This window comes from Balaenoptera musculus, chromosome 7, assembly GCF_009873245.2.
Source record: "Balaenoptera musculus isolate JJ_BM4_2016_0621 chromosome 7, mBalMus1.pri.v3, whole genome shotgun sequence".
Taxonomy (NCBI): Eukaryota; Metazoa; Chordata; class Mammalia; order Artiodactyla; family Balaenopteridae; genus Balaenoptera; species Balaenoptera musculus.
In genome coordinates, this window is record NC_045791.1 from 106567302 (window position 1) to 106584399 (window position 17098).

The 17098-nt window shown below is 42.9% G+C and overlaps 1 protein-coding gene and 1 non-coding gene across 4 annotated transcripts in view; both read left to right on the forward strand.

Annotated features, from left to right (window-relative positions):
- ATG16L1 (autophagy related 16 like 1) overlaps positions 1-17098 on the forward strand; it is a 42908-nt gene that overhangs the window by 12364 nt on the left and 13446 nt on the right. The window contains exons 6-13 of one of the 3 annotated variants that reach the window (XM_036857972.1): positions 1977-2042; positions 4451-4537; positions 5217-5273; positions 5491-5538; positions 6168-6270; positions 8831-8936; positions 12901-12971; positions 13656-13727. In XM_036857972.1, the coding sequence (XP_036713867.1) occupies positions 1977-2042; positions 4451-4537; positions 5217-5273; positions 5491-5538; positions 6168-6270; positions 8831-8936; positions 12901-12971; positions 13656-13727 (610 nt within the window). The remainder of the gene's footprint in view (positions 1-1976; positions 2043-4450; positions 4538-5216; positions 5274-5490; positions 5539-6167; positions 6271-8830; positions 8937-12900; positions 12972-13655; positions 13728-17098) is intronic. The other 2 variants (XM_036857973.1, XM_036857975.1) reach the window with 2 other exon arrangements.
- On the forward strand, positions 7250-7525 carry LOC118898598. Its single transcript, XR_005020744.1, has one exon.

Here is a 17098-nt window from a genome sequence, read left to right on the forward strand (position 1 = left end):
GACTTCATCCTGAGTGATGAGATTCGTTCACAAGTACGATTTTGTGATAGTCCATTATTCACAGTAGTGAAAAATTAGAAGCGGTATATCCCTTGGTGGGGGGAAGAAATTGTGATATTTTCATACAGTGAGATTTTGCAAAGTCTTTTCAAAATATATATACGTCTTAAGTCTGTATTAAGAAAAAGTGAGCTGTCCTTATATTCTTTCTGTCTCATGTTTAAGTAAAATTGCGTGGCTTATATGTGGAGCTCTTAGGCAGCTTAGGGGTGGTGAGGACACCGGGGTTCCCTGGAAGTTGTTTGGCTTTGGGCTGAGAGCCTGCCTGAGGGAGAAGTGGGCAGGCGTGTGGTTATGCAGAGGGAGAGCCCTTGGTCATCACCGTGGACAAGAACAGCCCAAATTTTCTAGTGAAAATGGGGAGTGAGGCACATTACATACCTGCCCTTGTTCTGTCCTTTGGAATGTTTTCCTAGGAATATGCCATTGCACGTATTACCATCTGATTGCACGTGTGGGACCTGGGGATTCTTTTCGTTACTTGACTCAACTAGTTCCTCCTCCTTAGAAGCCTTCCCCCTTCCTGCCAGTTTCCCAGATTAGATGTCCTTCCTCTCCTAGCAGCTTTTGTTTACCTGGGTCATCTGGAGCGCTGTTTTTTGAAATAGCTGCTTGTGTTCCGCCTCCCCCGCGAGGCTGGGGTGTGTCGCCACAGGCAGGCACGGTGGCTGCTGTGTAAGAAGCTGTCAGTGTTAAAGAAGGACGTTTCCTGTCGGCTGTTGTAACGAAGGCTGGGCTGCGGGTGTTTTCTTCTCCCCATGACTCCAGCTCTGTCCTTTACCCACTCCTTGCAGACAGGTGCCTTTCCTTTAGAGGAGTCTTACACACCCCGCACCAGGATTCTGCTTTCCCCTCAAAGACAGTTTATAGGTCATCTATTCCAGCTAAGAAAAACTGGTTAACCTGTAATTTTTGTCACTTGTCCTGTAAAACTGACTTTTCCAGGTATAAGATTAAGAGTGTAAGGCACTTTTTCAAGCTAGAGCCTCATCCCATCCCAAATTCTGATGTGCCACCTACAGGACTTTGCCGTATTTTGAGAATTATCACTATGGCAGAAACTTTTTTAAAAATTAAGGAAAGTTTTTTTTTAATTTAGAAAAATTTTTTTAAATTCCATCAGAACTCTTGACCTGAGCTCAGTAGCAGTGCTAGAGTTCTGGGTTGGGGGTCCTCCACAGTGAGGGCAAAACTGACAGAGGTGAACTTGCCATGGAAGAGAGAGGGAAGCCAAGGTTTAAAGGTTAGGAAGCTCCTGAATTGAGGACTTGGGAAGGAAAGACAGAAATGGTTCTGAGAGGGGAGAGAGTGGAAGCGACTGCTGACCACATTAAAATTTTGCTGCAGCCAGGACTTGTGTGTCCAGCCCTAGTAAACTGAAGCCTTGTACATTTTGATGACTCAAGAATCTCACTATACCTCAGTTTCCTCATCTGTAAAATGGGAATCATAGTACTTAACCTCAAAAAGTTTGTTATAAGTGTTAAATGAGTTAAACTCTGTAAAATAATAAAACCATGCCAGGTACAAGTAAATTTTTATTATTATTCATGCTCTTGGTATGTTAGTGTGAGAATGTTTACTTAAGAAAACTAAGTCTTGACCATAACTAACCCTGGATAAACCTGATGCATGTTTCTGTCCTGAGAGGCCCTGGGTCTCCACAGGCAGGCTTCTCCCTTGCTGGTTCACTGTTCTCTCTAATCCCTCCTAGGACTTTGCTCTGAAATCCATTATAATAGGGTCCTTACTGAAGTTACAGTTGTGGATTTGGGACTTTAGGTATCTTTGCCCAGGGTAGTTGTTACTTTAAGTGCATTGAATATTCAAATGTGTTACTAGTAGTTTTTTGAGAGCCAAAACCCCATGCTTTATTTAAGTAAACATAAATAGTGGGCTTTTTTTTTTTTAAATAGGAGGCGGCAAGCCCGGCTGCAGAAGGAGCTCGCAGAAGCAGCAAAGGAACCTCTACCAGTTGAGCAGTGAGTAGAGATGTACAAATCAAAACTATGCTCGTAGTAATTTGATGTGCTATTTTGAAATAGTCTTATAATATTCTATTTCTATAAAACCATTTTACAAATTGTAGAAGGAAAACTAAAAGACTTAGGGCAGAAAATAAAAAACACCCATTACCTTCCAGAAAGTTGTTCCAGTTTATACTCATTAGCTGTGAGTGTGAATTCTGACTTCCTCCACCCTTAACCAGTGACAGCCTCGCTGTTTTCCTGTTGAGACTGACCTGTTTTCTCCCTCTGGTTGGAGCTGTTGCAGTGTGATGCTGGGATGCGGTTCTGTCTCTTGTTCTCTTCTTGGTTTGTGGCTTCAAGTGGAGCTTGGGCAAACCTTTGAAGCCTAAGTAAAAACTAGGATCTCCTGGGACCAAGACAATTGAGTCAATATGGAGTTTTTCCTAATCTGGAATTGGGTGGAGGGTCTTCCCTGAGATTTGAAGCTTTGTTTTCAGAGCAGTGGGTATTTTAGTGACTAAATTCCCTTTGCTCTGGTTCAGGATGTGGGGTCTTCTCCCTCGTTGAAATAGATTCTGGAATATAGTATTAGAGTTATGATCTTCTATTTTTTTAAATGTTGGTTGCTTCCTTGTAAATGGAGGGGAGTGGTTTAAATTCACTCAGGAGTCATCTGCCAGACAAAGGTCTTGATTTATAAGAAAACGAATCTCATACCAAGCCTTTGCTTTAGATGTAGCATATGTGCATAATTTCTATACTCTTCCCATGTAGAAAATGAATCTCAGGTGTATTTGCCCAAAGCTACAAAGTAGCTAAATAGTTGACCTGGAAATGAGATTTGGTTCCTTAAAAATAACAGCTTATAAAAGCATCATTTGTCTGCCTGTTATTGGCCAGCATAAACAGGTGACTAGGTGTAGAAAGGTCCAGCATCCTGCCCCAAATCACAAAGGAAATGGCAGAGACAGGGTGGAAACCTAAGGGTGTTTGACTGTAAAGGCCTGTTCTTCATCTCTGTTCTTCCCTAAAAGTAGAGTTTCTAGGTGAAAGGACATTAACACCTTTGAAAGGTTTTGATAACACGTTAACCAGATGCTGGTATTTTCTCGTGGTCCTGGGCCTTTGCACTGTTCCAAGTACCTTTATAACTATACAACTCTATCTTAAACAAACCATTTACATAGGCTCAGCTCATGTTTGTTACTCTTGCCATCTCTGCTGTTCTGTTGTTACCCTTGTGCGGACACAAGTGACCCGCAGACCACAACTGAGAAGAGAAGAAAGCCCAGCCTGTTCTCTGTCTTCAGGCCTGCCTTTGTTCTCCTCTAATCCTGGCCAAGACTGGGTTCAGTTACACGGGATCCTAGAATCAATAGCCAAGGAAAATAAATTTGCTTGAACTTGGTTTAACTTGCTTGGTAACAAGTTCTGAAGTATACATTTACATAACCCAGATAATTAATCATGGAAAAATCTCTCAAGTTCTTATGAATCCAAACATTTGGTAATAAAGTCTTGGGTTATTAGATTTTATTATTTTACTCCTCCATGAAGGTCTCAACTCGGTAGGAGGTCATTAAGACCAAAATAATTACTTACCTTCCCCGCAACCAGGAAAACAAGGAGGAAGGGGAATTCCAGAGGAGCTTTGCATCCGGTGGGATAAACACCAGCAAAGGAGCATGGTCCTGTGACTTGATTATCTCATGTGTAATATAATGGACTCTCTAAAATGTCAGAAACAGCAAATACCCAGAGTTATGCTTAAACATAAGCCTCAAATACCCAGAGTCAAAAATGAATTATGTTTAGATTTTGCTTTCCTGTCTTTTACTATTAAAGTAATATTTAGAACTGGGTTGTTTAGGTACCCGTTGACTTCTTTGCCCTTTTAGCAGTCCATTTTCCTATTGACTTGGATCTTCTCCCTATCCTGGCATTTTCTTGTACACCATAGCTGCCCCTAGCTATCCTCTACGTTATTCAGCCCGTCTCACGGGAACTGTTTCTTAGTGAGTGCTGCAGTCCAGTTGTTGGCATGCGGGAGCCCTTTAGCTACAAACCAGACTTCTGATGAGAAAAATCTACCTTAGTACTGGTTATGTGATTATAGGCTTAATAAGCCATTATTTCATTGCTTTCCAAATGGGAGCTGTGTTAGACCTAAAAAGAGCAAAAGCTCACTTCTAAAGTTATTTTCAGGTGGACTCCTGGATTTGACTTGAACAGATTGTTTCTACGCTATTGTTCAGGTGGCAACTCCTGTTTCTCCAGAGAAGCCTTGACCGCCTGTGTCACAGCCAAGGCACATAGGCCCTGTGTGATCAGGAAATGGTGTTGGGGTCGGCCTTTGTAGACTCATCACAGAGCTCCTGTTGAGCAGAATCAAAGACTCAGCCACTTGCCCTTCTTTCCAGGGATGACGACATTGAAGTCCTTGCGGATGAAACCTCCGATCACGCCGAGGAGGCCTCTCCGGTGCGGGCCGTCAGCAGAGCCGCCGCGTGAGTAGACGGGCTGTGCCAGGGGCGGAGAGCTCGAGCGGCAGCCCGGCAGCATGCTTGTGGGCGGGGCCAGGGAACGGTGCGGCGCCCCCGGACCCCCAGCTGGAACGTGCAGCCCCTCTCACTCAGCCATGGGGCTCACGGGCTCCAGGGTGTCTCCGTCTTTCTCGGGTCACCTCTGCTTAATAGGAGGCTAGCCGTCCCTTAGTGCCGCCACCAGCTGTGAAGAGAAGCAGAAAAAAGCGTAGTGGCTTTCTGAAAGATGGACCTTGTTAGGCAGGGTGATTGTTTAGATCGTACTGTGTAATTCTTACTAGGGCTCCAGGATTTTTTTTCTTTTCTTTTTTTAATTTGCCAAAACAGGATGAAAAGAATGGGATTGGTCATTAACCACTAGAAGTTGTCGTTAGGTCACTTAGACAGTTCATCGTCTAAAGCATTATTTCCAGGGAAGTTAATTTAGTGCTAGGGAACCATATTTCTTTTGAAACTTCAAGGCTGGGTTTTCCCTCCTACCTTCCCAATGCTTTCTGGTGGTTCAGTGCTGTGAGGGGTTTCTCGGCTGGGGTTTGGGAACTCAGTGGGAAACACACTCCCAGGTACTTTTGTGGACTGTTTTTGATTGATTATTTGGGCAAAATGTTTCTAAGGTTTAAACCTATCCTCCCCTCCTCTTTAGTAAGCGACTCTCGCAGCCTGCTGGAGGCCTTCTGGATTCTATCACTAATATCTTTGGGTAGGTTAGAAAACCTTCACCTTTCCTTGTTAATATGTGTATAAATATACCTAAGTACATGTACATGATTTGTTGTCGTTTTTTAAACGTGCGCCAGAATTTCAGTGCAGAGTATACAGATGCCTTAATTTCAGCTTTTCATTTAGCTTCTTCCTTTTTTCCTCAACTTCCTTTCTCTTAATCTCGCTGCGTGCTGATCTCTGGCCTTACCCTTTAGTCTGTCCGAGTCTCCCCTTTTGGGACATCACTCTTCTGATGCTGCCAGGTGAAAATATTATCCTCTCTTAGCCCAGCATGCAAGTGTGGGTCGTTGATAATTATGCTGATCACCGCTTCACTACCCCATTCATCACGTGTACATGTGCTAATAACCAGGACGCTTTGCATGCTCCTAGGAACGCTGTCAGCCCTCTGAGACAGGCGAATAGGCTGAGCTCTGTACAGTAATCAAGCCCTGGTCGCTCTTTCTTTTGGCATGTGTTCAGCTCCACCTTGACCACAAGTGTATGCTGAGGATGATTGTAACCAGGCATAGGAATCATCTTAAAATAGTTTTATGAAAATACCAACGCGCTCCCTCTGAGCTAGCGGTTACATTAAGTTGAGAACATCTGTAGCTGTTTATTGACGGGGGCAGCAGTTGTTCAGGATTGCTTTTCAGTGTTGAGTTTTGGAGTCCATGAGTTAGCGAAAAGGAGAGTACAGGTAAGTGCTGACTGTCTTTCCAGTTGTCACTGAGTGAGGTTGCTTCTGATTTGGGGAATCATTCTGTGGTTTGGAGGGTCTAGAAGGGAAAAGAAGCTATTGATAAAAGATGTCTTTGAATCCCTTCTGAGAGTTTGGTGGACAGTAAGCCTGTGCAATCCTGATGTTTTCCTTTATGTTACTTCTTAGGAGGCGCTCTGTGTCTTCCTTTCCAGTTCCCCAGGATAACACGGATATTCATCCTGGTTCTAGTAAAGAAGTGAGGGTGCCAACGACTGCAGTGTGTGTCTTCGTAAGTATGATTTATCCCCAGAGCCCACCAAGCTTCATAAAGAAACAGAGCCTGACAAAGGACCCTTTCTCCTGCTGCAGCTAAGCTTTCTATTATTGTTTTGTCTATATGGAACTTTTACACCTGTTGGCTGTCTGATAGAAAGGATTGATTACATTTTGATAAGCAAAGCAAAATTGCTTTGCTAAGGTAAGTAAAATTAGTGTATTTTGCTTCTCTTCAGAGAACAGAATTTATTTGCAGCCACCCTCTGTAATGTAGGGCTGGCTGAGAGGATGGGTAGCATGAGGGGGTGGGGCAAGGGGAGGGGAGAGCTAATTTGGGATGGTGAGGAATTAGAGAATAATTCATGCAATTGTTGTCACCAGTTGGCTCCAATTTAGAGTTTCTAGTCAGTGGTCTGTTTTGGAAGGTCAGTAGGGCAGCTCTTGGCTTCACAAATTATACTCAGGTCCATGTGACTTCTGACCATTAGGAGCACATAGTTGGAAGCTGGAGACACTCCTGGGCAGAAACCACTGTGATACCATGGCTGTCAGCTGGAGTGTGGAGCTGGGTCCTAGTACTAAAGGATAATCCGGATCCTGGCTAGGGTAATTGAGCAGACATGCAACTGGCCTGGGGAATTGTAGAGTCCCTGGCTCAGGGCTGGCAAATAGGGTGGGGGACGGAAGAGTAGAGCAAAGCCCAAATAGTTGGGTTAACTCTTGGGTTGCGTGGGGTGAGTTGGAGGAGCTAACGTTCGGGGAGAGAAAGGCTTGCTGTAAAAATGGGATAGAGTTTATATGAGGGCAGCTTTCATTTCCAGGCGTGAAGAGGAACTTTAATAGTTATTTCCATACAATGCACTGACTGAGCGATTAGCCACCTTGGTCATTGTAAAGAGAGTCCTGCTCTGGATGAGGAGTTGGACGGGGGACCATTAAGACCCCTTCCCACTGCACTCCTGTGATTCTCTAACAGGCCTGGGCACCTCGGAGGTCGATGATGATTGGTAAAAGGTCTGATTGCACTTAACGTCACACTGCCTTCCCTGCCCTCAGCTCCCAGCAGCCCATTTTTTCCCTCCTGTCACATTTAAGTCATGTGTATGGGGTAATGGAGCAGCTGATAATTTGGGATTCTGTCAGCGTGTGTTTCTGAGAGTGAGCAGTGCACAGCTGACAAGCATCCGACAGAACCGGCCGTACAGGAGATTGGTGAGTGGCAGCCATGGTTGTGATGGTGCATGATCTGAAGTTTTCAATCTGAGGCCTCCGAAGTCGAAAGGTGTCATTGAAAAGAAAACGGAACTGTATGGAGGTAAAGAGTTTGAGCCCCTGTCAGACAGCTTTTCAGCACTGGGACACGAGAGGGTGGTGAGAAAGCAGATCAAGCAAAGTAATAATAAATCATGTTTATATTCCAGTCAGTTCATGAGTCACATTCTCAATATTTCAGGCACCTTTTTCAGTCCCAAGCAAATGTGAAGATCAGATTTTGTATTCCCAAAATGACCTTTTAGGCAAGTGATTGATGGCAGGTTTAAGGATCTAGTATTTATAATTCATGTATTGCAGGGTCCCCCGCCCCTGCCCACACTTTTGCTGGAGCAACTTAAAGCAGATCTCAAAGTATTTCATTCATAAATATTTCAGTATCCATGGTCTCTTAGGAGATTATAGTCAGGTCTAGTATTCTCTCTTCCCATTCTAGGATGGGGTGCTTTTTGTTTGGTTTCCTTTCTCATCTTGAACACAAATGCCACCACCTTTTCAGATCATGTGTTCCAATGTGGATGCCATTCTCAGACATCTCCCTATGAAGAATTTAAGTTCTGCCAAAATAACACCTGCTGCTTTTGTCGAAGGCCGAGTCATGGTCGGGCACATTCCTAGCTCACAAAACCTGCAGAAGTCCATTTTCATAGACGAACAAACTGAGGCTTTGGGAAGTGAAGGAACTTGGCGGAGGCTGCACTGCTAGTACATGTAGTGCCGTGTTGTTTCTGGAAAGAACTACCTGGGATCCTACTCTAACACTGATGGGTGGCGGTAGGAGCGGCATCTACTCATACCAGGATGTATTCGTATTAAGGAGACCAAAAGAAAGGCTTTTTAAAAAAAGAAAAGGCTTTTTTTTAAGTCATGAGAAGCCATGCTATATCTTAATTTGATACGTAGTTTAACATGTGGTATTAATGCAGTCTGGACCAGAAGAGGCAGTTAATCATAGGCTTACTTTTAAGCTCTTAAGATCATAGTACAATATAGATTGAAATTACATTATTCTTAGAAGAAGGAAAATTAATGCAAAGACAAACTTTAGGCAGTTAGTTTACACAGATTTTGAATGCTTTTTAAGAAGGTTGCACTGTGTTTAAAAAGAACTGTAGCTATAAGAATTTAATGATAATAGAATCATAGGAGACCCTGGGCTAGGAACCCAAGTTTGTGATTGGGTCCCCTCTTTAATGACAGGTGTTTAACCTTTGGTTAGGGGTCCAGAGTGTTCGTCAGTATTGGGCCCTTTCTTCTTGGGAATGATGGGTTGGGTTTGAAACAGGGCACTTGTCTTGCAGGACGCTCACGATGGGGAGGTCAATGCCGTGCAGTTCAGTCCGGGTTCCCGGCTCCTGGCCACGGGAGGCATGGATCGGAGGGTGAAGCTCTGGGAAGTGGTCGGAGGTGAGATCTCGCTGGAGTGAGAAACAGAAAGAAGCTGTGTTGGTGACATCTGGTTGGCCTTGCTTTCACGCAGTCTTTGAGTTGTTCATCTTCTTGAAACATACGGTATTTTGTGTGAGGAATCATCTGACCAAAGCATTATTACCCTCTCAGTTATCCTTTACAGCTGATACAGCCAAATAGATGTTTGCTCTCGGTTTCCAAGTAGTGACTAGAGAATGCTGTTGAGTTACAGATACGTTAGCATTTGTGTTTTCTCAAATATGTACTGACCAGGGGATCTTCCAGGATAGTACAGGTTTTAGAAGGAAAATAAAAAATCTTGTAGTCATGGACTCGACAATTAAATTACACATCAAGCTGTGGTTTATGCATTTAATAATGCCAGTGGCCATAGCCTAGCAAAAAATGACTGACATCGTATCTAAGCTTGAGAATAAACAGAGGGATGTATCATCTAGGAAAATGTATTTAACAAATAGCTTATTAGACAAGGATTCTAAAATCAAGACTCAGTCTCTTTGATTAGACATTGTTTCAGGAATGACCTCAGAGTACTCAAAATGGGATGGCATTAAAACAGGAAATGGGAGTTAGTGAAACCCTCTCCCAAAATTCTGAACATGGGCATAGCCCACTTTCAACATTTTGATAGTCAGTTAAAATATACATGTATTTTTAGTAAGGCAAGGTCAGGGAATTCCCTTGGAAGTCCAGGGGTTAGGACTCCAGGCTTTCACTGCCAAGGGCCCGAGTTCATTCCCTGGTCAGGGAACCAAGATCCCACAAGCCACACAGCACAGCCAAAAAATAATAATAATAAGGCAGGGTCAAATAGACTGAAGGGTTTTATAGGAACCATTTTGTCCGGTTTCTGTACTTGCAGCACATACATGCTCACTCTCCAACAATAAATAGCACCATCATACCTTTCTCTACTTTATTTCCTCTGATCCTCACAATAGCCCTGTGCCGTTAGACAGGTGGGTATCACCCCTGTTTGACAGATGAAAACTCAGAGACACTACTTGATTTACATGGTTGATTTATGTGGGCAGGGAGTCGTGGAACCTGGGACCTGAGCTTGAGTGTTAAGACTGCAAATGCCTTGCTTTTTCCAAAATGGCCTCCTCTGAGCTGTAGAGCTGCTGAAGAAGCATGTGTGTTACTACTACTTTTTTAATATATAAATTGATTGATTGAATGATTGATTTTTGGCTGCGTTGGGTCTTCGTTGCTGCGCGCGGGCTTTCTCCAGTTGCGGCGAGCAGGGGCTACTCTTTGTTGTGGTGCGCGGGCTTCTCATTGCAGTGGCTTCTCTTGTTGCGGAGCACGGGCTGCCCAGGGAACTCCCTGTGTTACTACTGCTGATGTATTTAGAGCGAGAGCAATCTACTGATCCCTTTGCTGGAACACGCTGTCATATAAAGCACCCAACTTGTCTACCCTGGCCTTTGATTTTCATGAAAATGACTCAGTACTTAAATCCCTGGCAGTTAGAGCTATTTGAAACCCATCAAAATTTGTGCTGTTTTACCCAGAAACACCTTATGAGTGATAATTGCTGAAACTTACAAAACAAAACCATATCATAAGAATAGACATTTTGGGCTTCCCTGGTGGCGCAGTGGTTAAGAGTCCGTCTGCCAATGCCGGGGACACGGGTTTGAGCCCTGGTCCGGGAAGAGCCCACACGCTGCGGAGCACCTAAGCCCATGCGCCACAACTACTGAGCCCGCGCACCTAGAGCCCGTGCTCCGCATCAAGAGAACCTACCGCAATGAGAAGCCTGCACACCGCAACAAAGAGTAGCCCCTGCTCGCCACAGCTAGAGAAAGCCCACATGCAGCAACGAAGGCCCAATGCAGCCAAAAATAAATAAATTAATTTAAAAAAAAAAAAAGAATAGAGATTTTGTGATAAAAATCTACACAGATAGTCTGTTTTGATTATGCCTTGCAATTAAATACAGATAGCACTAGAAATATTTTCGTTTTACTCCTTGGTCAGTAAAAATACCTATAAGAAAATTAAAGATACCAGGGATTAGTAATAGTGTTACCTTTTTGCTGCTAAAGAGGAAGTAAACACTAACCAAAATTAATACTGACATAATTTGTGCCAGAACATAATTTGTGTTAATAAAATGAAAAATGTCTACTAGGTCTACAGAAATAACATAGTGTCTGGTAGCATTTTTTATAGTTTTCAGGAACAAATATCAGTCGTGTCCTAACTAATTATAGGATCTTTCCTCCACAAATGGCTTACTTGGCCTGTAATTTTTCCCCCTTGGCTAATATTTACTGAGTCTTGGAAGAGACCAAGTCCAGGAGGCCTTTTATGAAGTAGTTCGGGGGTCCTCTTTTTTACCCTTCCACCACTTTGCATCCAGTAGGAACACCTCTCTTTGCTCATTCTATCAAAAGCAGCAGCTCCGCTGGGAATTATATAAATGCTCTTGACATAGTCTCCCCAGTGCCTTCTAAATAAAAGAGATTAATAAGATCTTTGGTCTTTTCAGATCAGTCTCTTGTGTAGACTAGCACTTACTGATCATTTCTTACATTTTGGCACTTTGTCACCTGCCAAACAAATAGACCAGTGTTTTAGGCATAAGCCAAAAAGATATCTTTTAGAATTTGCAGGAATATTTTTGTCTATAAAGATCTAATCTAAATAAAGTCCTAAATTAGTAGGTGTTGGCCTTTTTTTGACTTGTGAAAATCTAATGAAAGCTAGGATCCAGGGAAAGGCATTAAATGTGCCATATTTTGCAAATTAATTCAGGGGTTCATCCACCAGGTTAATAGTCCTGGCCCTAAATGTATTTGACAGCTCCAAACCAGTATTTTTTTTTATATAAGTTTATTTATTTGTTTGGCTGTGCCGGGTCTTGGTTGTGGTATGCGGGATCTTCGCTGTGGCATGCGAACTCTTAGCTGCAGCATGAGGGATCTAGTTCCCTGACCAGGGATCGAACCCGGGCCCCTGCATTGGGAGCGTGGAGTGTTAACCACTGGACCACCAGGGAAGTCCCCAAACCAGTATTTATATCATTATTATTAGCATCTAGAAGTCCTAAAAGAAAAGGCTGTTAATTGAAATGTATACTATTTTGTGCTCCTATTTTATGAGTTTGATTTGAATGATTCCCTAATTGTTTTCCTGGCTTGTCTATATAGGTTATCCTTAAGATACCCTTTAAAAAGGAAACTGAATCACATCATCATTGAGACTCATACTCTCATCTTTGAAGTTTCATTGCGGGTGGCCAAAGCTGTTTGAAAACAGAGCCCGGGAGTGTATGGCTGGGCCTCTTGGTGAAGGAGACGCGGCAGAGGGAGGGGGGAGGACTGGCAGGCGATTGGATTGCCAGAACCTTAGGTTCATGTGTATAGAGTGAACAGATAGATTACCCAGACTCCAAACTAGCTTTACTGGAATTCTGAGGACTAGCCAGTTTATATAAGTAGAAATTTCTTTTCGTACTTGGGTTCTGAAATTTTAATGGTCAGGTTCTACAAAAGTGATAGTTAAGCTGACAAATACTGATCAAACCCAAAGATGTATTTATGTAAAGTAGAAAATTTTACTGAGAAATAACAAACTCGGTCTCTAGGGTCGATTGACATGTTTTTAAATTCCTGCACTCATTTTTTGTAAAGGAAATTGATGACACTGAATTTCTTGAAAAGAACAGCGTAAGAACCCACAGGAAAATGCTGGGCTCTGCACCCACTAGTACATTCATTGCTCTTGGAACTGACCAGCCGGATATTTTGGTCTCGTTATTCCATTTGTCCTGCTACTTGATTCTGTAAAGATGCAGGAAAGCTGTTTTTGACCATGGAATTGGCTTCCATTGTGTTTCAAGTGCCTCATTTTAATTGATATGTTGGATTTACCATCTTTTTTTTTTTTTTTTTTAAACCTTCCTTTCTTAATCTTTGTTTTTATGCAGACAAATGTGAGTTCAAGGGTTCCCTGTCTGGCAGTAATGCAGGAATTACAAGCATTGAATTTGATAGTGCTGTAAGTACCTAATATCCATGGAAATGGGTGAGTTTAGAGGTTTTTAGAAACAGCTTTAAACATCTGGTTCTTGAAATTTAAAAACTTACCTGGTTTCTCTGCTGTTTTCTGTCTTAATGTTAGAGAAGGATGTAGGTAGATTATAAATTCTGCGCTGATCATGACCATGTTGAAGACTGGATAGGGGAGACAGGTCTGGGGTACCCCAGCAAGGCAGTCGCCAGACTTGATAAAGGCCCCGGTTTGGGCCAAGGCAGTGCGGGTGGAGAGGAGAGCGTCTAATGAGAAGCGCCAGAGACAAGCAGGTCTCCAACGGGGGCAGTTGGGAGGTGTGGCTGGGGAGAGTCGGTGGTTCTGAGCTCTTGGACTTGGACAGGTGCAGAGAATTAGTACTTGCTGTTACTGAAGGTGGGAGGTGGTGGGAGTGAACACAGGAGGAGGAATTCCATTTTGAGCTGGAGGTATCTACAGCCTACAGGCGAGGCTGAGCAGGCCCAGGAGAAAGGTCTGAACTTAACGGGGATGGATGAATTAACAGAATACTGGTTGTAGCCGTATTCAGCTCAGGTGTATAGTTATCGGCATCTAAACCTTCTTGGGCTTGATTACCGGGGAATTTGTATCATGTGAACTGAGTTCTTCTATTTTGGGTAACATTTCTTCTCCTCCCCTTTATTCCTGTAGGGATCTTACCTCTTAGCAGCGTCAAATGATTTTGCAAGCCGCATCTGGACTGTGGATGACTATCGGTTACGGGTAAGACCCGGTTAGGAAAGTTAATGTAATCTCCAGACTTCATGTGGTTGCTTACCAGTCACATGATGTAGGAAATGGCAGGTTGATTGATGAGGAGAATTGTGTGTTGTCCTGAAAATCATACTTGATTCCCCCTGCCCTTTCCTTTCCTCCTTAGGAAAATTGATGTTTCCACTTTACATTCTTACTTTGTCCAATATTCAGTTGCAGAATATTTGCAATAGGAAACCATCACGTTTCCATGAAAGACTTGGGACGCTCCTGTTCATAAGAACTAAATTTTTTTGGTAGGTGTCAGTTTTAGCTTATCTTCAGCTATTTTAGCACCAGACTATAATTTGTGTTTCTTAAGCACCCCAAGACTAAATCGCCGCACAAAGTAGAACTGGTAAGTAGGCTATAGAAGTACATGTGGGGGGCTTCCCTGGTGGCACAGTGGTTAAGAATCTGCCTGGCCAATGCAAGGGACACGGGTTCAAGCCCTGGTCCAGGAAGATCCCACATGCCACGGAGCAACTAAGCCTGCGAGCCACAACTACTGAGCCCACGCGCCACAACTACTGAGCCTGTGCTCTAGAGCCCACGAGCCACAACTGCTGAGCCCATGTGCCACAACTACTGAAGCCCACGCGCCTAGAGCCCGTGCTCCGCAACAAGAGAAGCCCCCACAATGAGAAGCCTGCGCACCGCAATGAAGAGTAGCCCCTGCTCACCACAACTAGAGAGAGCCCACAGCAATGAAGACCCAATGCAGCCAAAAATAAATAAATAAAATAAATAATTAAAAAATAATAAGAAGAAGAAGTACATGTGGGTACACTTATGATAGAGATAAAACAACTCAAAGCCAGGAAACAGGTGTATGGGATAGCAAGAACAGTGGGATCAGATGTTGATGAAATCTGCATCTGAACCCAAACCTACCAAGAAGACTCTTGGATTCCAAGACAAAGACAAAAATTAGATGGTTATGTCACTTTTGTTCTAATAGAAGACATAGCTTAATTTAGAGACATGTTTTTCCCCTTAAGCTTGAAGCAACCTTCACATGAGCTCATTAAATAAAGGCTACTGAAAGATAAGGTGGAGGATTTACTTGACATTGGTAGGCATTTTACCCGCAAAAAAAAGCTTGACACAAACTTGTGTGTCAACCCACATAAAAAACAGAGAGCATGATGTTAAGATGAACTTCATAAAGATAAATCTACAGGGAGGTGGGGAGCTGCAATAGAAGTGGTCCATTAGGTAGTTTCTGATGGTCTGATTCGATGGTGCAGGGATGCAGCTAGAAGCATAGTTAGAAACACACAGTTCACTTATCACTTGGGCTTTCCATTTTCTTGAAGGGGCTGTGTGGAAAATGGCCAGTGTTAGATGCTAGCTAATACCTAAAGGGTGGTAATTTTTTTTTTTTTTTTTTTTAATTTTTATTTATTTATATTTATTTTTGGCTGTGTTGGGTCTTCGTTTCTGTGCGAGGGCTTTCTCTAGTTGCGGCGAGCAGGGGCCACTCTTCATTGTGGTGCGCGGGCCTCTCACTGTCGCGGGCTCTCTTGCTGCGGAGCACAAGCTCCAGACGCGCAGGCTCAGTAGTTGTGGCTCACGGGCCTAGTTGCTCCTCAGCATGTGGGATCTTCCCAGACCAGGGCTCGAACCCGTGTCCCCTGCATTGGCAGGCAGATTCTCAATCACTGCGCCACCAGGGAAGCCCAGGGTGGTAATTCTTGATTCTTAGTTGAAAGAGAATCCACGTGCAAAGCATGAGATGTGAGGATGACAAAGATTATGTTCTCTTCTGAAAGCTGAAGGGCCTGCCTGGTGTTCTTGTTGCAAGGAAGGAACAGGGAGGTGGGTGCCTGCGGCAGGGCTGGACTCCTCTCAAGCAGCAGTACACATCTGTTCAAATGCTTGAACGAGTTCTCAGTTGAAGCCCTGTAGCCCTGCACCATAAGCGTGGAAAAAGTTCCATGTGACAGCCTAGACTGTTTTCCTGGCAGTGTTACAGTCCGTCCTGTGGCATGCCTTCTCTACGTAACCATCAATTGCTTAGCGGAAATTTAAGACAGGGTTGAATACTTCCGCAGTCATTATTTTTCCTAAAGGAAAGGGGCTTTTACCTGAGTGGTTTCTGTGTGTTTGACCCAGTAGTCGGGTATATTATATATGTTACTGCTTTTAATCCTCAGGGGGATGCAGGTGAGGTAGGTAGATGGGGAAACTGAGGCTCAGCTAAGCCCACAGTACTGCCTGAGGTCACACAGTTAACAAATAGAAAGATGAGACTTTGGATTGAGTCCTGTGTTCAGTTGGCCTGGATTATTCTAGACTGAGATAGAGTAAAACTGTGTTAATTAGTGAAGAGGGACATACAGCCTTCCTTACATTTTAGGCCCTTAGAGGAGTAAAGCAAGGAGTTGAGTGCGGAATGATATATGTATTTTTTTTTCTATTTTACTTTATTTATTTATTTAATTTTAATTTTTGAATTTTATTTATTTTTTTATACAGCAGGTCCTTATTACTCATCAGTTTTATACACATCAGTGTATACATGTCGATCTCAATCGCCCAATTCATCACACCACCCCCCACCACCACTTTCCCCCCTTGGTGTCCATACGTTTGTTCTCTACATCTGTGTCTCAATTTCTGCCCTGCAAACCGGTTCATCTGTACCATTTTTCTAGGTTGCATATATATGCGTTAATATATGATATTTGTTTTTCTCTTTCTGACTTACTTCACTCTGTATGACAGTCTCTAGGTCCATCCATGTCTCTACAAATGACCCAATTTCGTTCCTTTTTATGGCTGAGTAATATTCCATTGTATATATGTACCACAACTTCTTTATCCATTCGTCTGTCAGTGGGCATTTAGGTTGCTTCCATGACCTGGCTATTGTAAATAGTGCTGCAATGAACATTGGGGTGCATCATGTGTTTTTTTTTTTTTTTTTTTTTCAATTATATGCATTTTTTTTTTCACACACACACACACTGTATTTTATTTTTACAAGAGATAAATAGACTGACACCAAGCATTGTAAATGGATGACCACAACAAAAGCAACAATGATTGCAATTACCAAACACGAAACACACTCATACTATGTCATAATATTGACATTCAGTCCAGTTATCTTCCACTGTAACAGCTCCTTTACTTTGCAGTGAAAATTGATTTGTATATTCTTTGCCTCTGAGTCCCTGTGGGATTTTTTTTTTTATTCAAACAGAAAGTCACAGAAATTATAATCATCCTCATCAGTTCACTCAGTCCCATGTAATTAATTTTTTTTTTCATCTTGATCTTTTGTTAGCACTTTTATGAGTTCATCAGTTTTTCATTAGAGTTCTGAAAATGCT